We start from the raw sequence: 20374 nt of genomic DNA on the forward strand, positions 1-20374 counted from the left end.
GTGAGCCACCATGTGGTTGCTGGGAATTGAACTCAGGACCTTTGGAAGAGCAGGCAATGCTCTTAACCACTGAGCCATCTCTCCAGCCCTGTCAGTATGTGTTTTAAACAGCCAAAAAGTAAACTATTCCCAATAGGGGTCTCAGCTGCTTCTCTCACACTCCTTCTCTTGATTTTGTCTAGTTCTCTAAATACTCTCATTTCCAGGATTTGTGGTGTGAAACTTAAGCCTGAAGAAGGGAACTAAGAACAAAGAAGTTTGTTTAAAACCAGGTATACTGATTAGACCATTGTCCTTCTCAAACCCCTAGAGAGATGCGATGAATATGGCATTGAAAGTGTTTACTGAAGAAGACTTTTCCTGATAGACAAAAGTGTTGGAACCAGTCCTCCAGCTGCTCTTTCCTGCTAGCGATCTTTACTAAAGGCTGTGTCAAAGTTGTTTACCAGCTCTGCTTCACAAGCACGTGTTGCCTTGGCCTTGAGGATCTGAGGATAAGGCTTTCACCTGTTGGCCCACCTGACTGTTGGGTATATAAGCCTCCATGGTGCTATTGAACAGAGGGCTTCTTACCAGTGACTGGAGGTCTGTGTGTGTTTGTGTGTTTCAACCTCCAGGCCCTTGCCCGAAGCTCGGCAACTGTATGGTAGCGCATAGAGTGCAGACAGGCATTGTGCACTGCACAAAAGTACCAGCTTTTGGTGGCAGCAGCTGAGGCTGTCTTCATAGATGGGCAGCAATGGACTCCACCTGGAATTTACTTCAATTGTGGTAATGCTGACCACTGGGCGAAGAACTGTCCCATGCCTCGTCTGCTGCAAGGGCCCTGCCAAACTGTGGACACGTTGGGTTTACTGCCCTACTCTGCCTTACCAATGTAGGCCAGTTTTCCCAAGTTCCTCCTCCAGAGAAAAATCTCTCAGACCTTCTGGATCTGGAGGCTGAAAACCGATTCTGCTCTGTGTGTAAGCAGAAGGCTTAATGTTTTGTGTGACATCCCAAGACTGATGACCTGTGTCCCAGGGTCAGCGTGATTACAATGGAGGACCCCATGGCTTTCCAGGTAGAGGGCAAGTCTCTGACATTAAAAGGATACAGAGACCATTTGGATTCTACTCCCTACTCAAATTTACCTCCTCAAATCTCTGTGATGGTGCTGATAGCACCTGGGAAAGATACAGCTTTATCAGGTTAGCAGCAGCAAGCAGACCTGAGCCAGATAGCTTCTTCCCGCAAGGCTGCAGCTGCCTTGTCCATCTCATATGTAAAATTCAGGCCTTGCTTTTTCTAGAGTTACTAGTAGGTCCCCTTCTGAGCAAGGCAGACTCACTGACAGGTTTACCTTGCTGACATGCTTCACACCGAAAAAGAGTTGCACAAAATGGGTTTCCATGTGAAAACTCAAGCGATTATGCTGCTTTCACTAATTAAAAAACTGTTTCTTTACTATTCTTTTATTTAAAGGTGTAATACTCAGCATCCATCTTTGGAAGCCCCCTCCCCCTGGGAGTTGCCTTGGTCAGGACTCCACCTCCAGGAAAGCCCACCAAGCAGTGGACCACCCCCACAGGCTATTTAGGCCGCTGCCCAGAAAAGGCACACGTGGTCTCTAGGCTTTGCGTGGTCATCCCTGCTCTCTTCCCCTTGCCATGCTTTTCCTGGCCGCCTGGGAGCGCTGCATTAAACATGGGTATCTTTTATTCAGTCTAATTTGGTCTGATGGGAATTATTTGCATCGGCGGAGAGGCTCATCTTAAGAATTCTTCTTACAAAAGGAACTTGCTTTTCAATGACTGCTCTCAGTAACCAACTACCTATGACTCTGTGGTAAATGATTGAGTGGAAAAAAAAAGGTTTAAAATTTATGTAAATTGTGAGGATCTAAGGAAGCAAATTAAGGTATGTGGAAAAAAAGAGAATTAAAGATGATACATGATATTAAGGCCTCAAAAGTTCACAGTTTAACATATTTATCAATGTAGTTCTGATGAGTTATTAATCTAGCCTTGGTTAAAGCTCTTGCTACTATTATCATCACAGGCTCACATTTTTAAATTTCCTTTGGTGGTTTTCTAAATGTAGACTTAAAAGTCCTCCCACAGTGCTGCAAACATATATCCAGCCCTGTTTGGAGGACAGTGTTTATGTTTTTAACACAGAACTATATCCTTTTGGGTCTTCAAGCTTCTGCTGACTCAAAGGTGTGAGTCTACTCCAGCTGTTTATAGACACTGTCAACTGCTTTTTCTACAGTGAGGACTTCAGTGCAGATTGCAGACAGTGCTCATGCTAATACATCTAAAACTTTTATCTTTTCATAGACATGAAAAAGCTCATATAAGCTTCAGGGAGTCGCGACTTGGAGATCCACTTGTCACAGGTGAAACTGACTCCAGGTAAGTACTCCTGTCATCAACAGCCTAAGCTTTCCCACCCACTGCCTATCCCTGAGGGTGGGCTCTTCCCTTCCCCCAGTCTTGGGACCCTTCCATACCCCCAACTATTGGGACCACAGTACACACCCAAAATAAAGATTTCCCCCTAAACTCCTGAACTTTACCTTCAGTCCCTAGTGTATATCTGTCCCAGAAAATTTCCACTCAGCTGACAGACACCATCCAGGAATCCATTGTGACCTAAAGGCTGCTCCAAAATGGTCTGCAACATGTTAGCCCCAGGTATGAACTGACACGCCCTGAACTTGCTGAAAGCCTTTGTAAAGCCTATGAGACTGCTCCCTGCCTCTTCAGGTTGGGTCAGCAAATGAGATACTTCTGACAGATGTCCCCTACCATGGCCTGAATCCCCTCCCCCCACCAACCTTTGACTCCTGGGCCCCAACAACATCCTAATTTCAGCTGAGAAGCTGGTACAGAAGAGACTACATCACCACTTCTCATTAACAAAAAGCTTCAATGGTTGTTCCAAAGAAAACTCAAGTTCCCCAGACTGCAAAAGGAAGCCCAATGAGCTCAACCTGAACTATAGAATTTCTGATGCTTAGGTAAAAGCCAGCATCCCTCAAGAACGTGTGAAACTAGTTCCCATCTACCAAAAGGAGTCATTTCCCTTACCTCTGGCAGAAGGGAGTTATGGCTATCTGTGCTTCCTATCAGCATATCAAAGCTCATGCTGGCTTCCAGGCTCCCTCAGTATCACAAGTACCTGTTCCACACGCCAAAGTCCGTGCTAGCTAGCATCCTAACCCTTCTCATCTCCTCCCCTACCCTAAACCTCATCCAGCTCATGGGCTTCCCTCCCAACCCCTCATTTTCCTTATAATCCTGCTATTTCTCACAATGTGTGCACACTCTCTTACTCCGTTCTGTCTTCTCTCACTGTTTCCTCTATTCTCCTGTCTCACAGATAGCACTGGCCAGGTCTGCTTTAGACTCTTCCAGATGCCTCTGTTTTCTGTCATATTTACAATAAAAATCTTCTCTTTAACCATACCATGGAGCGGTCATCTTGTCAGTTTATACACGCACTAGCCAGCAAAGATAAACAATTGTCATCTTGTGCATGCATGCACACATGGTGCTGACAAACACGGGACCTTGTGTAGACTCACGTGTGCTCTCCCACTGGGCTACATCAGAGCACAGAGCTGGCTGAAGTGAGGGCACTGCAGGATAACTGGGGAAGTGTTCTACAGTACATGCAAGTGATGTGGGATTGCCCTATGTGTGCTGTGATTACCATTAATGAATAAAGAAACTGCTTTCGGCCTATAGCAGAGCTATAGGGGAACAGAGCTAGGTGGGGAGAAAGAAGGGCAGAGTCAGAGAGAAGCCATGGAGCTGCTGGAGATAGACACTGGGAACTTTACAAGATAAGCCACAGCCACGTGGCGATATACAGATGAACAGAAATGGATTAAATTAATATAACACTCAGCCAATAAGAGCTAATAGGCCAAGCAGTGATGAGTCAGCCAATAAGAAGCTAGAGCTAGCCGGGCGGTGGTGGCGCACGCCTTTAATCCCAGCACTAGGGAGGCAGAGGCAGGCGGATCTCTGTGAGTTCGAGACCAGTCTGGTCTACAAGAGCTAGTTCCAGGACAGGCTCCAAAACCACAGAGAAACCCTGTCTCGAAAAAACCAAAAAAAAAAAAAAAAAAAAAAAAAAAGAAGCTAGAGCTAAAAGGCCAAGCAGTGATTTAATTAATACAGTTTCTGTGTGATTATTTTGGGTCTAAGCTAGCCGGGTGGCCGGGAACCAATAAGCAGCCTTCTCCAACATGCAAGATCCATGAGCGGATTTCATATAGTAGCAGAGGCTGATGCCATTCACAGGTAACCAGCAAATAAAAGCAGCTTATCCAGGCTGGGCAGTGGTGGCCCACGCCTTTAATCCCAGCCCTCAGGAGGCATAGGCAGGCGGATCTCTGTGAGTTCAAGGCCAGCCTGGTGTACAGAGTGATTTCCAGGACAGGCTACAAAGCTACACAGAGAAACTGTCTCAAAAACAAAACAAACAAAAAAGTTCATCCAGACAATGGAATATTTTTCAGCCTTAAAAGGGAAGCAGAGAGCTGAGGAGATGGCTTATTAGTAGAGCATCTACCTAGTGAGACCCTGGCTTTGATCCCTAGCAATACATGAACTAGTGTAGCACTCAGAAGATAGAGACAGGAAGATCAGCAGTTCAGGGTCAACTTCAGTTCAGGGATTCCTGAGCTTCAGGAAACCCAGCCTCAAAAATAAATAAATAAGCAAACAAACAAACTTTAAAAGGTGGGGAGCTGGGCTAGCTCTGTTGTCACACAGTGAGGATGGTACCAGCTAGTTGGTAGTCTGAAGCAGGGCAGTCTCTCAAACACACAAACTGGAGGCCAGCAGGGCAAGGCAGTAAGACCCCATCTCAAAAACAAACTAAAAATCAAATAGTAAAGTCCCTGATGACTTATGACTATCATCCCAGTCATTTGCGAAACTGAGGCAGGAGGATTTGAGCAAGGCAAGTGAGCCAAATTAGTGAAAAAAATGCCTTCAACTAAAAAAAATAAAAAGAGGCTGGGGCCTTAAAGCACCTGCTGCTCTTGCAGGGAACCTGGGTTCAGTTCCTGGCACCCACATAGTTCACAACTCTTTTAAGTGCCACTCCAGGGAGATCCACTGCCCTCTTCTGGTTTCTGTGGGCACCAGGCACACATATGGTCCATTCACATACAGACAAAATACTCATACACATTTAAAAAAATTAAATCTTTAAAAAAATTTTATGCACCCAATTGCAGGGGTGTCCAACCTCTGCCATCCTGATTACTACCAGGAAACAGGGATTGGAACTTAGTCGAACCCAGAGTCGTTTGCTGTCCAAGTCCAGGTTGGTGGACGAAGTTCTGGGAAAAGCTGGGCTGTTTCTGACCAATGTCCAGATCCATTGGAGCGAGGCAGACCCAGCCTGAAGCTGAGTGTGGGAACCCACACGTAGATTCCTTCCACCTTGACAAAAGGTCAGAGTTCAGGCCTATTCCTCCTCCCTCAGGGTTACTAACAGGATGTTTTGACCTAACTGGTTACTTGATGCTTTGGGTATTTGAGAAGCTAATCACTTTGTTTGTACCTTGCATTTTGGAAAGGTAGTCTTTTGTCTTCCCCTCCTCTTTGGATTGGGCTGTATAAAGCCGATGAAACATAAACGTGGGCAGATTTGGTATTCACTGGGCTGCCTAACCAACTCTATCCCATGTCCCTGTCTTTCTTCTTGTATATTTTTCTGTCTAACATTTCTAATCCACACACCCCTACCCTGGAATGTACTGAGGATGGACCCTCAGAACACCGCTCTCTACCACCAGCAAAGCAGGGAGAGCACTTCTGAGTCTGCCATCTGACATGCCGCTGGCTTGAATTCCAACCCTGGAAATCTGCAGCACAAGAGGTCATCAGGACAAAGGTGTGTGACACCTGGGAATATCAAACATCCGGTGTCTTTTTAGCCAGGATACATAATTTACATTATAAATGTGTGTAGAAAATATATTTTATATAATGTAAATTATGGGGCATTCATCAGAAGGACAATGTGACTTCTACCAGGTACATGATTACTGTTATGTAAGAAAATATAACCATGGTTTTAGCAGGCAAGGACAGCTGCTCCAGCTTCCTCTTGACTACTTCTTCAGGTTCTTATTCATGGCTCAAACACACAGGAAGGACACAGGACAAACTAACTTTTCTCAATGGCTAGAGACAGGTCATAACCCTAACTGTGGGAGGACACAAGTATGTAAAAAAAGTTGTTTTAAAATTATGTATATGTACACATAAGTACAAGTGCCTGTAGACAGAAAAAAAGTGACTTTCAAGGCAACCACAGCCTCTACCTGGAGCTTACCTTGGAAACCAGTCTCCAGGCTATAAGGAACCTTGAAGGAGGGGGCTATGAAAGGGAGAAGGTTCTCCCTGAATGCCAGAAGCAAACCCAGACCTGTAAGTAACCAGCGCTCAGTGTGCTTAAGTCATCAGACTCTATTAAGAGTCTCCAACAAGCTCAGAGCTCCAGGGAGTAAGAACACAAGATAGGTTTATGAAGACCGAGTTTGAGGTTCAGTTTTTCAAGACAGAATTTCTTTGTAGCTTTGGACCCTGTCCTGGAACTCACTCTGTAGACCAGATTGGCCTCGAACTCACAGAGATCCACCTGCCTCTGCCTCCCGAGTGCTAGGATTAAAGGCGTGTGGGCACCACTGCACAGCTCTATAGTTTAGACAGGGTCTCCTATAGCCCAGGCTAGCCTTGAACTTAGTACGTGGTTGAGGATGGCCTTGAACTCATATCCTCTTCTTTCCACTCTACCTGGTTAATATGGTGCAGGGGATTCTGTATGCTAGACAAGAATTCTGCCAACTGAACCACTCCCATGCCCACCTTTGTGTTTTTATGCAAAGAAAACACATTTATTTCTCCCACCTACAATTTACAGATGAAAGTCCAGGGGGTCCCTGCTTGCAGGCCATGAATGAGGTGCTGGCCACCTGTATTGCTGAAAGTACTTTATTAACATTTTCATATTCTATTATGCAAAACTATATCTGCTTAAAATTTTTCAGTCTCTGTAAAAGAACCCTGGTCATGGCGCAGCTTCTCTGGGACCTCGTTCCCGTAGCAGTTCAATGAGTGTGGATCCTGAACAGCCACAGGTCTCCTCCGGGACAGACGGTTCCCTGCTGGGGCCCCAGCCTTTAATGTCAGCTAGGCTCCCAAGAGCTCCCTATATCTGGAAGTGACTTCCCTGGCCCATCTCCAGCTGGGCAAGTGTTGAGTTGCAGGCCTCTGGTTAGTGTGGTCACCCTGGAAGGTAGACTTTGGGCCTCATAGGCATTCCAGGGGCCGGCCCTGCAGAGTTCATCGCATGGACCATCACGTAAGTGCATGGAGAGCTGGAGGAGCCACCAGGGCTCGGAGTTCCCATCCCAAAAGTCCAAGGGTCTTTGTCCACACTGCGGGCCACACCAGCCTGCTCTCTGATGTCGCTGAGGTCTCTGTGAGAAGAGGAGGCACGTGTTGGAGAAGGAAGGCTTTTCTCTGGACTTACCCAGGACCTTAACAGACTCAGGCTAGACCACTGCCCATGGGGCCATCTCCTTCTAACAGACGCGCCCACCCCCCAGAAAGCCCTGCAACAAGAGCAATTTCTTCCTGGACCCCAGCTCTCTCATGCCCAGCGCCCATAGAAAACAAACTCTCTGGGGCTGTTTCAGAGTATAGAGAACAACAGCCCAGCCTCTCTATGTAGCCCTGACTGTTTTAGAGCTAGATATGTAGACCAGACAGGCTTCAAACTCACAGAAATCCTCTTGCCTAAGGAGTGTTAGCATTAAAGGTATGTGCTATGACGCCCAGCTAGCATTAAGTTTTTTTTTTTTTTTTGATTTTTCGAGACAGGGTTTCTCTGTGGCTTTGGAGCCTGTCCTGGAACTCGCTCTGTAGACCAGGCTGGTCTCGAACTCACAGAGATCCTCCTGCCTCTGCCTCACAGCATTAAGTTTTTTAACATTACAATAAATGGGGACAATTCAGTACCCTCATTTAGGAAGGCAGCAAGCATCTGGAAGAATTTAGAACAACACTACTACACATATTGGCAACACTTGTTAGAGTATATGTACCAACAGCCAAGAGCAGAGGCCGGCTCAATACCCAGGCAGTGTGGGCCTTGCCTGAGGGGCAGATGGCCCCAGGCCTAGAGCACCCTTCTTCTTGGGAACCCAAGGCCAGGGGCTTTGAGGCTCGGGGTTATAAGCATCCACCATGCTAAGCTAGAGTTATCTGAAAGGAGGGAGCCTCAACTGAGGAAATTCTTCCACAAGATCTTGACTGTAAGGCATTTTCTTAATTAGTGATTGATGTCAAGGGCCCAGCCCATTGTGGGTGGTGCCATCTATAAGAAGGCAGGCTGAGCAATTCAGAGGGAGCGAGCCAGGAAGCAGCACCCTCCACGGCCTCGGCACCAGCTCCTGCCTCCAGGTTCCTGCCGTTTGAGTTCCTGTCCTGACTTTAGTGATGGACCACGATACGAAAGTGTAAACCAAATACACCCTTCCCTCCACAACTTGCCTTCTGATCATGTCTCACCAGTCATAAGAAACTCCAATTAGGACAGGGTGTCTGTCTATACGAGACCTCCAGCCTGAAACTCAGATGTGCACACCGCAGAGGACAGAAGCCTCCTCCCGGTTAGAGCCCAGAGGCCAGATGCTGAGTGCAAAGGCAGATACACCAATGCGACATAACCCTGGAGGTGGTTTCTACTCTACCTACCATCCAGGCAGCCAGATCCTAGAGTCAGAAAAGGCTAAGGAGATGGTTAAGTTGATAAGAGTGCTTGCACAGCATGCAGAAAGCCCTACGTTCAATTCCTACCATTGCACAAAGCAAGTATGGTGGCACCTACAGGTAATTCCAGCACTTGGAAGGTGAAGGTGGGCAGACTAGGAGTTCAAGGTCATTCTCAGGTCCTTAGCTCCAGAGCAAGCCTGAGGTCAGCCTACGTTACAGGAGACTATCAGAGAGACCAAGAAGGATTGTGCCTTTACTGGTTCATTAAAAAAGATAAAGCATTTCAAGAGAGAAAGAGCCATCGCTGCTGCCTACCTGGAACTAGGTGAAAGAGAAAGTGAGGGGACATGGGGACCCAAGAGAGAGGAAGGCAAGGAACTCTGGCAGAGCAGACAGCACAATCGGAGGGCACAAGATCTTTGCCAGCTACCGCATCCCACTAAGTTTAAACTCAAGGTGATCATACTAGATAGAGCAATAGCCAGGGGTGAATGTCAGTCAGGGCAGGGCACTGAAACAGCTTTGGGGTTGGGAGTTGAGGCATCAGAGAAGTAGGTGCACTCAGGTCCCCAGAATGTGGGGTGGCCAGTGTCCCAGGACCTGGCAGAGATTGAGCTGGGGAAAGGGTATCCCTAACATTCCCCCAGTCTGTGACCAAGGTAACCCACGTGGCGAAGCTGTGGTTGTCATGGGCCTGGCTGTGCTGAATTCCTGGCTTGCCTCCGCCGCCGCCACCTCCGCCGCCACCACCTCCGCCGCCACCACCTCCGGCGCCACCACCTCCGGCGCCACCACCTCCGGCGCCACCACCTCCGCCACCACCTCCGCCACCACCTCCGCCACCACCTCCGCCACCACCTCCGCCACCACCTCCGCCACCACCTCCGGCGCCACCGGTGCTGCTGCTGTTGTTGTAGTTGTGTCCCTTGAGGCCCAGGTAGGCAGCTTGTACCGTCTCCAGGTCCTCACCTCTCAGCTGGTACCAAAGCTGTGCCGTCCTGGAGGAGAGAGTGCAGGATAAAAGACCTTGAGGGGCCCCTCATTCCCGGCTGTGCACATGCAGAAATACCTCACACAGCTCATCTTGGCTCTGGCTGGCAGCTAACAGCAGCAGGACACGTTTAGGCATGGGAGTGGGACACCTGGGCTATTGGATATAACAGCCATGGGCGGAGAAAAGCACGTAGGCTCCAGTGAAAAGCAGCTTAGCAGACAAGAGGTGGACATTTCTAGCACGAGGCAGTGTTGACCGCTGAGCACTGCGCTGAGACACAGAGCAAACAGCACTGCTTTTAAAGAATTAGTTTCTTGCCGGGCGGTGGTGGCACACGCCTTTAATCCCAGCACTCAGGAGGCAGAGGCAGGCAGATCTCTGTGAGTTCGAGACCAGCCTGGTCTACAAGAGCTAGTTCCAGGACAGGCTCCAAAACCACAGAGAAACCCTGACTCGAAAAACCAAAAAAAAAAAAAAAAAAAAATTAGTTTCTTCACTCATTTGTTTTTGCAGTGCTGAACAGCATATACAGGGTCCTAATTTTTTAAATTATGTTTTTATTTTGTGGGTGGAGGCACATGCACCACAGGGCATGTTTGGAGATCAGAGGACAATCTGTGGGTCAGTTCTCTCCTTCCACTGTCTGGTTCCAGGAATAGAACTCAGATCTTCACACTTGACAGCAGGGTGTTTTACCCATGAGCCACTGCACGTGCCCCAATAGCATCCTTAACAGTGAGTAACACAGTGAATTTATGTGTGTGTGTATTTTAACACAGCGAAACTGCCAGGTGTGGTGGTGCACACCTGTAATCCTAGGCTCCCAATCTGTGAGGACAGTGATGCCCATCTGAAGGGTGGAGCATCTATCTGTGGCAGTCCAAAATGTCGCTGACATAATAGACTGTCACATGTGTGTGCAAGCTCACTACGTGCCCCCCCCCCCGCATGTGCACAGGGAAATGGCTCAGTGGGGGAAACATTTGCTGTGCAGTATGAGGACATGATGAGTTCAAATCCCCAGAGCTCAGATAAAAAGCTGGACACATAATACAAGAAGGGCAGAAGGGAAAATCTCGGATAGACACCCAAGGTTGTCTTGTGACTTCCACATGCATGCACCCATGTTCATACATGACCGACTGCACACGCACACAGACAGACAGAAAGACGCCCTCCCCACATACACAAGTCCTGTGCCTTCACAGCCTAGCTCTACGCCCCAGAATCACAAGAGCCACAGTACCCACAAGAATAGATTGGGCCTGTGGGACCCTCAGACACTGCCCTAGGGTACCTAGCAGGTGCGGTCAGCAACCCTACAGACAGGCCCACCTCCTGGAAGGACACCTGCCACCGTACCTGTCGACACGTCGCTGCTCACCCTTCTTCACGCACTTGAGGAGGCAGCAGGTGAGGAAGGCCATGGACATGAGCAGGATGATGGCGCAGCTCACGATGGAGGCGATCACTGCCACTTTGAAGCCGAAGGTCTCGTGCGGCGGCACAGCTAGAAGAGAAAGCCACCAGGTCCTGGCACATGGGCACTGGACAATCAAGACAGGCTCTGCCTGTGCTACACATACAGCTGGACAACTAGAAAGTGCATCTTCCTCCCCTGAGACAGGGAATCCAGGGCTGGCACAACCCTCACCCTCGCACTCCCAATTCCTAGAATTCTTGGCACCTAGAATAAAACATCCTTCAGGGGATGTCTGAGGCAATCATGAAGGGAGAGTGAGTAAGGAAGCCGGTAGGGTTTGTTTCCTCATCACAGATGACAGTGAGTGACCTGTCAGGAGTCAGGGCAGCGGCAGAATGGAAGCCAGCCCCTGGGTCTGACATCTGTATTCAGTCACGGTAGTAGGCAACAGGGGGAAAAGAATCCTCAATGATTAATAGCCTTCAGTGTTAACAGTATTTGGGGTCCCCATCTCACCAGCCCACCAGCAGCTGAGCTGGGGCACCTGGGGGGGGGCGGTTACCTTTGCATACAGGGCTTCCTGAAGACCAGTCGACGACACTCCCATTCCAGGCACAAGTGAGGAGGCCAGACCCCACCATCTGGTGTCCAGAGGGGCAGTGGAACATGAGCACAGTCCCCAGTGAGGTGCCATCTCCACGGACAACTTGCAAGGTGCCTCGAGGGGGCGGATGGAGCTGAGCACAGGTGCCTGGAGAAAGAGGTGGCTGTAAGGCTGGGCTGCAGTGAGCAGAGGAAGAGAGGAACTGCCTCAGCCCTCAATACACAATGATTAGATAAGCATTGTTCTAAAGGAGGGAGGGAGAGAGAGAGAGAGAGAGAGAGACAGACCAGAAAAGCGATGTTTCTCCTAATAACAGAAAGATAAACATTAACTCAGATGAACAAAACAAGGAAAGAGATTTAGAAAGTAAACAAAACTCCAATCTTTTTGATTTGCAAAGAGATCTTACCAATGAGAGTTAAACACAGAATTTTCTTTTAAAATCGAGCTAATGTGTAAGCAAGGAATACAAGAGATATAATAGCTAGCAACCACAAAAACATGCTTACCACACAGCAAGCCAAGAAACTTGAATGACAGCTGATCTCTCCCTCGGCAAGGTTGCTAAGATTTATTTATTTATTTTTTATGTTGCTTTGTTTTTGTGTTTTTTGAGACAGGGTTTCTCTGTGTAGCCATGGCTGTGCTGGAACTTACTCTGTGGATCAGGCTAGCCTCGAACTCACAGAGATCCTAAGGCCTCTGCCTCTCAAGTGTTGAAGTTAAATGTGAGGCACCAGACTCAGCTGCAAGGGCTGTTCACCATGAAAACAAATGAGATGGGGGTGTCACCCTGCCAGAGCACTGGCCTAACATCAAGGCTCTGGGTGGGTTCCGTCCCAGCATGACACAACCAATGACGATGATGACGAAACCCAGCACCCCTTGGGGCAGAAAAGGGACTCTTTGGGTTGCAGTGATGGTCAAGCCGTCCTGGATGGCATCTGGTGAGTGTGCGGGCTCACGTGATGCACATCATGATGCTACCTCCATTCCTGGAAGCAGAAGGTCGCCTCAGAGCCTGGAGAGACAGCCAGAATCTGGGAAGCATCCACACTCTAGCAAGAAGCCGATTCACCCATCAAGGCACAAACATGCTAATGTGCAGCCACAAATCATAGCAAAAGTTAGGAGGCAACCAGGAACACAGAAAGACCAGGGAGAAGCTGGCTCAGCCGGTAAAATGCTTCTCATGAGAGCATGAAGACCCATACTAGCTTCACTGGCTTTGGGTCACTAGCTGTCACAGGTACGGTCATAATTTTATTTTATTTTATTTTTTTGAGACAGGGTTTCTCTGTGTAGCCCTGGCTGTCCTGAAACTCTCCGTAGACCAGTCTGGCCTCAAACGCACGGAGATTCACCTGCCTCTGCTTCCTGAGATCTGGGATTAAAGGCATGCACTACTACCACCTGGCCATAATTTGAACTCTTAATTCCAGGGTCTCATCTCGCTCCATGAAACATCAACTCTGTCTCCACAGATATCAGGGCAGGACCGAAGGAAGCTGACTTCATGGACTAATCATGGTCCATGCTCCTGCTTTGCCTTTTCAGAATCCTGGAATGTGGAAACACACTATCTATCCCCTGGCCAGGGAAGTGGACATGGGATTTTGGAGCTGTGGTAGACATGGCTGGGCAGACATTAGCCAGGCCCAGGGCTCTTCCCCAGGATGCCAGGCAGCCAACACTTCCTAGTCCTCAATTTAGAGTCACAACTTCTGCATTCTTCTGCAGCTGAGCTGGCAGAGCAGAGGCCCACCCTCACCACCTGCTACCAGCCTGGTCACAAGCCAGACAGAGACGAGGTGGGGGTGGGTAGCAACACCCATAGTGGCCCACCAGCACAGGGCTTTGCTAAACTAGAACTTCATCACAAAGGGTCCAGAAGCAGAAGTATCTGCCACACAGGATGGCCATGACAGACTACAGCCCCAATGAGGGCTGTACCACAATTGGGCTAGCCCCGACTGTGGAGCCAGGGGACCTAGCTCAGGGCAGCCTTTATTACCTGGGGACTTCTTACCCTGGGCTTGTATCATCACCTGCAGATGAAACACCAGGCAGCGATGCGAGAGGACTGGACGAAGAGAAGTCTGTGGCCCATCAAGGAAACCACCCCGTGGTCCACTTCCCCTAAATATGTCTTAGCTGCAGAGAGGGTGGGGCACCGCAATGTCCCCACTTGGTTCACACTATGTCTGTCAGCAGCCACATCCGGTGCTGTGGGGAGGGCTCTGCTGGGACAGGGTGCCTGTCCTCAGCTAGCGGCTGTAGGCCTTGGTATACCTCACAGTCACGAATCTTAAAAGGCAGATTTCCTGCCTTGTCATGGAGCCTCACAACTGTGGGGGATGAAGGGCGAAGTTACCAACGGTGACCAAGGAAAGAGGGCCAACTAGCCCTGCCAGACAGGCTATCAGAAGCCCAGGAACTTCTGTCAAACTGAAGAGCTAAATAAAAGCAGGAAAACACCTCTAGTGAAGTCTAACCAGAGGGATGGCAGCCCCGGAGCAGAAGGTATGAAGTAGCCAAGGTGGAGAGAAGAACCTGGGGCAGACTCAGGATGGAGAGGCTTCAAGGGCAGTCCTGGTCCCAAACATGGCATTTCTACCAGCCCTCTAGGGAACTCACAGCGGGTAGAGTCCAGCCTCCTAACCACTGTTCTTCCATTTCAAAAGTTAGAGAGCGGGGGGGGGGGGGGGGGGGGGTGCATGCCTTTAATCCCAGCACTCAGGAGGCAGAGGCAGGGGGATCTCTGAGTTCGAGGACAGACTGGTCTACAAGAGCTAGTTCCAGGACAGGCTCCAATGTTACAGAGAAACCTTGTCTCGGGAAAAAAAAAAAAAAGTTAAATAGAGGAGTTTGGGCAAAGGACGGGGGTGGACAGTGTGGATATGCCCCCTTTGTGTTACTCAAGGAGACTTCGAAACAGGTAGACCCAACTTTCTTTAAACAAGCTGAAGGAAGCACAGAGAAAGTGGCCCTGGCTGGGTATGTCTCCCCAAAACAAGTCCCCAGACTTTTCCCCCATATTGGGGCAGGGGAAGACACTTGGGCTCCTGGATCTGATTCAAGAACAAGTTCCAGCCCACATTTCACTCTGGCCTCAGACTTCCCCACCTGCAAAATGGGTATTCTGCCCTACTGGGTCCTGGGAGGGTAGGGCTGGTTCACAGAACCTGCCTCAGTGGAACTTGATCCATTGTCTCATCAGGCTGCCTTGAATTCACAGTGTAGCAAATCAACTGCTAACCCTCTGCCTCCACCTCTCCAGTGAGAGGATTAGGTGTGCCACCATACTGGGTCTGTGCCATGCCAGAGTTGGAAACCAAGGCTTCATGCATGCTAGGCCAGTATTCCACCAACTGAACTGCATCCCTCAAGTAGGAATTTAAGCCATGTCTCAAGCACTCCAGACTAAGGGTGCTTGTGGTGATATTTTATTTGTATTTTAATAAATAAAACTTGTCTGAACGTTCAGAGAATAAAACAGCTGCACTGATCAGCCTTATAGACCAGGCAGTGGTGACACACATCTTTAATCCCAGTAGTGAGACTAGTTTGCCAAAACTGGTAGTGGCACATGCCTTTAATCCCAGCCCTAGAGAGAAAATAAGATGGGAGGAGACATCTCTCACACAGTCTCATTCTGAGATTCCTGGAGGCAGGGTCGCCACTTTGGACTGAGGTAGAGGTAAGAGCCAGTGGCTGACTATTTTGCTTTTCTAACCTTCAGGTTGAACCCCAATTCCTGTCTCTGGGTTCTTATTAATTGTGCTACAGGTACGAAAACACATGCAGGCACACACACATGCACAGTCTCCATCTCCCGAGTCCACAGCACAAGGGACCTTCCTTTTGCCCATCCCTGGGCCTGCAAGGCTAGTAGATTCTGCTCTGGGGTAAACTCATCTTCTAGATGAGGAGGCTGAAGCCTACAGGTCTGCTCAAGGCAAACACCAGGGTGGGCACCTGGGTTTCCTCAGCCTCGAGTGGCCTTTAAATGATTGCACAGACGGCACCGGGCTGGCAGAGATAAATGCTGTCAAAGTCTGAGGCCTGCGATTCTCTGGATGCAGTGGCACAGGCCCTCAGGAGGCTGGAGCAGGCAGGGCCGAGAGCTCAAGACCAGCATGAGTGACACAAGTAGACCTCTTCAAGGGATGCTTCAAGGCGTTTCCAAGAGCCAGGCATGCTGGTACACGCCTTTAGACCCAGCACTTGAGAGGCAGAGGCAGGCAGAGCTCTGAGTTCGAGGACAGCCTGAACTACAGAGTTCCAGGGCAACCAAAGCTAAACACAGAGACCCTGTCTTGGAAAAACAAACAAACAAAGGGTACTTAGAGATAGACCTCCAAACTTAATCTTCAGACCCACAGTTACTCCTCATCAATGCTCCACAGACTCCTTATGCCTAGGGTCTAAGAATCAAGCCCATCCGCCCCTCCACTGCTCAAAACGTCCCACCAAGCCCAGCTCCAGCGGGTACACTACTTCCTAACTAATGTGAAGACATCCCATGTTCCCAGGCAGGCACCCAGCTAAGGTGACAGCAGGTGACTTTCAGCCCTCTCTGGGAACTGCCCCTGGACACTGGACACAGGGTATCCCACAGTCCATCATGTCTATGCATCTGACCGTAGCTCCTCTGGGCAGCTCTGGTACAGCTTTTACTTCAGTAACTCTGGGGCGTGGGCACTTTTTGTTCCATGTGAAAGGAAATCTTCAAGAGAGTGAAAAGCAACAGAAAAAAAGAAACAAATGGGATTAATGCTAATATGAAAAACACACACGACCCAGCCTGGTCCTCTAGGCTCAGGACGGAACAGAGGACAGATAGGCACAGCAAGGTGACCCTCCCAGCCCATGAGAGAGTCTCTAGCCTGGCCCACCTGACATCTCAATCCAGTCCACATGCAGTAGCTGTGTTCCCAGATCCTTCTACCCTGAGATGCACAGGGCTGGATCTGGGAGAGGCCCCTCTCCTCCTCCCTTTTCCTCCCCCAGTCCTTGAGGCCAGCCGGATGCCTGGAGAAAGAGCCTTGTTTGTTAATCTTTTATCTGGAACCTTGGCCCACAGGCGGGGACCAGCATCTTCTGTCCTTCCTGGGGCCCACAGCCCCCTCACCCTGACCTTGTTAATAAGTTCCCTTTTATGTTGGCAGAGGCTGTGTGAGGCGGGCTTCTGGGCACAGCCTCGCCAGGACTTGGTGGCCAGGCTTGTGTTCCTACCTGCCAGTGAGTCCTTACATAATTTTCTCTGGGTCTGCATCTCTCCAAATGCCAAATGTGAATCACGGTGGTGGTGGTGGTGATGTTGTTTCAAAGTTCTTTGCAATGACTGACTTACACATACACAGGCACACTGACAGCAGGGACCTTGAGACACCAGCAGCCAGGACAACATGCGGCTCTAACACTGAGTACGCAAGGCCCAAAGCCTGGCCGTGTTTCCCCTGGGAAGCCATCTGTCCCTTCTGAACCGATCTTCCCATGCCCCTGAAACCATGGGCCAACTAGGCTGGGGTCCATATCATCAGCTGTGGGCTCCCTTCCATGGCAAGACAGAATATTCTAAGGGAAATGTAGCCCTGAATCTTCTGGGGGAGTATATGGCAAGGGGAGGGGAGCCTCATGCTGAGGCTCATGCTATCACTGGGTCTCAGTTTACCCTACATAATATGGGCACAGCAGGCTTCAAGGATGAGGTCAAGAGGACACTCAAAAGGCCCACCAGCCCCTTATCCATTGAGCTTCTCTTTTTGTACTTTTCAAGGTTCCTTCCGGAGTTAGCAGAAGGTGGCTTGCAGTCACTGGAACCCTGTGTTCCTGGAAAACCTCCTGGACTAGGGAGTCCAGGAGCTGCCCTTGTGCTGAGGAAAACCTTCCCTACAGTTCAGATAGGAGACCCTGGCTGGGGGGGGGGGGGGACAATGACAACACTCTACTCTTGCCCTCACGACTGCCTTTCCTACCCACAGGAGACCTGACCTTCAGAATGCCCATTCGACAGATTGTGGGAGCCAACTATAATTTAACATCCCAATTATCTTTTTTTTTTCCTTTTGACAGCACCAAACTATCTCCAAGAGGTTTCAGGCCCCTTCTTTTGCCTTCCCAGCCTATAAAACAAATAAGACAGGCAGCCGGAAGTCCCACTACTGCATTATTCAAGGACAAGGACTCTCTTTGTACTCGGCTAGCCCTGCCCCCAGTCTGGGGGCAAGAACACAGCACTCACCTTGTGTCTCATAAGGGAACTGAGGCACCGGGGTAGGACTCATCCCAGGTGTGAAGGGACGCAACCAAAACTCAAACAAAGGGGACTTGGACGTACTGAGAGGACACTAATTCTTCCTGAAGCCAGGCAGGGCCAGGGACAACCAAAAGTCTCCTGACCTTCTCCTGAGATTCCCTATGCAAATAGTCTTTTATGTGCAAAGTCAGCAGGGCCTCAGGCCACCCTCCGGCCACCTTTTCCAGTTGGTGACCTATTCCTCAAGGCAGAAGGTGCTCACCACTGGAACGCCCCTTTTCTCCAGTACTACCAGACCCAGGGCTGGTCTCCATAAACACACAGGTAATCCTGTGGATTAACAATTAGGAAGCTAAAACTAAGCACACCTGTGGGGTTGCTGGCCCGCTGGCACAGTATCAGACAAATCAAATCCACTAAAGCAGCAGTTCTCAACCCGTGTCTGGACACCTTTGGAAGTCGAAAGACCCTTTCACAAGACTATCAGAAATCACAGATATTTATCAGAAAACACAGTACTCATAACAGTAGCAAAATTACAGTTACAAAATAGCAACAAAATAATGTTATGGTTATGGAGTCACCTGAAGTTGAGGAGCAGTATTAAAGGGTCGTGGCTAAATTAGGAAGGTTGAGAACCACAACACTAAGGTGAGGGCAATGCTATCTCCAGAGCAATGGGGCCAAGCCCTCCTCAGAGACACCTCCTGGCTGCACAGGATGGAGCTCTTGGAAGAAATGAGAGGTTCAGTTTTGGTTGTTTCTCAGATTTACCAAAACTGAGATTAGAACCCTTTTAAAGAGGCCGGGCAGTGGTGGCGCAAGCCATTAATCCCAGCACTGAGTCTACAAGAGCTAGTTCCAGGATAGGTTCCAAAGCTACAGAGAAACCGTGTCTCAAAAAACCAAAACACACAACACACACACCACCAACACCAAAAGCAAAACAAAACCCTCTTAAGCACATTTTAGAAACGACACACCTAAAAGTCACTTTGCCGCCTTCCAGAGACCTCTCTTGACAGCCTAGGCGCAACCCAGGGCCGGGGCAGCTGGATGACCTCAGCCTCTCCACTCTCACAGGCTCACTTTCCCGTTTTACAAAGTGAGGTTGGAGTAGTCACCAAAGAACTTCAAAGATTAACACCTCTCTCCCACCCAGAGGCCACCCCGGCAGCTCCCTCCGCCCCCGGGCCGCGCACCCCGCCAGGTGAAGCCGGTTTCGACTTCCGCAGGCGTTCGGGACGGCGACGGGGCTACTATCGCCGAACTCGTGCAATCGCTAGGAGATGCCCGCCGCCTGGTTTCGAGTCGCTAGCCGCCGGTTTCGGCTCAGTTAGGGGTCGCCTGTTGCATCGGTGGGAAGTCGGGAAAGTTCCTTCTCGAGGAGGCCTTGGCGGTGCGACGCACGCCCCCTTCCTGGACACGGTCCCCAGCACGGCAGCCCCTCGCCCCTCCGCTTCTCCGTCTATGAAAAGGGCGCTGAGACCCGCGGCCCCAGTCCTCACCTGTCTGGTTCCCTGGGGCCGGCGTGGCGTTCCCGGCACGTCCCCGTGGCTTTGCCCTGCCACGGAGGGCCGCGGACACCCGGGGCATCCTGAGCGCTCTGCAGCGGTCAGGGGGAGCCTGCCTAGATGAAGGCGGGGCCTAAGTGAGGGGCGGGTCACTAGAAGGCGGGGATGTCTCGAGTCAAACCCAGGACACGCCCTCCAAGACGCTGTTATAGAACTTTAATCAAGTCCCGCCTTCGCCTTAGGGTGGGACCAGGCTGACTGAGGCAGAGACTGGACACCAGGTAGTGCGGATTTTGAGAAGTCCCAGGCTGATCGCCCAGAAGTCAGCACTTGAGCTTGAGTCCCCCTGGTAATCGTTCTGCACACCTTCGGCTCACGGCCCTCCTCAGGACACGGGCCAGGCAGGTGACCTTGGAGAGTACAAGTCCTGGTAGAGAACAGAACGGGGTTCCGGCCGGGAAGGCTCTCCAGCCTCTGCTTTCTGAGCAGTGAGAGATGCATCCTCATTCTCCTCTAGAGTCAGGGTTGGTTACACCCACTAATATCCTCTTTCCACTTGAACTTGTGGGTCACACGTGATGGCTTTCTTCAATTTCCTTACATGGAAATCGTGAGAAGTAGGTCCCGTCCACACACCTCACTATACTAATCCCCCTCCCATCTTCCCCGAGCACACTCTGAGACACCAGTGTTTCCTGCCCAATAGCCAGGGATCCCACTGCCCTGTGTGGCCCCCTCTCTGCCAGTGGGGACTTGCTCGGGTGGAAGCTGTCACAGATGAGAAAATG

General features: G+C 49.9%; 1 protein-coding gene across 1 annotated transcript; it reads right to left on the minus strand.

Annotated features, from left to right (window-relative positions):
- Window positions 1–6998: 6998 nt before the first annotated feature.
- LOC121443268 (sushi domain-containing protein 3) lies at window positions 6999–19680 on the minus strand. The gene is made up of 6 exons (XM_041644972.1): window positions 19581–19680; window positions 11769–11957; window positions 11146–11293; window positions 9681–9787; window positions 9458–9539; window positions 6999–7492 (listed from the first exon to the last, which is right to left on the minus strand). The coding sequence occupies exons 1-6, from the start codon at window positions 19666–19668 to the stop codon at window positions 7297–7299; spliced, it is 810 nt and encodes a 269-aa protein (XP_041500906.1). The 5' UTR covers window positions 19669–19680; the 3' UTR covers window positions 6999–7296.
- Between the last annotated feature and the right edge of the window lie 694 nt (window positions 19681–20374).

Source organism: Microtus oregoni, unplaced genomic scaffold (assembly GCF_018167655.1).
Source record: "Microtus oregoni isolate MIOR12 unplaced genomic scaffold, Mior012 000103F_ref0000194, whole genome shotgun sequence".
In the NCBI taxonomy this organism is placed as follows: domain Eukaryota; kingdom Metazoa; phylum Chordata; class Mammalia; order Rodentia; family Cricetidae; genus Microtus; species Microtus oregoni.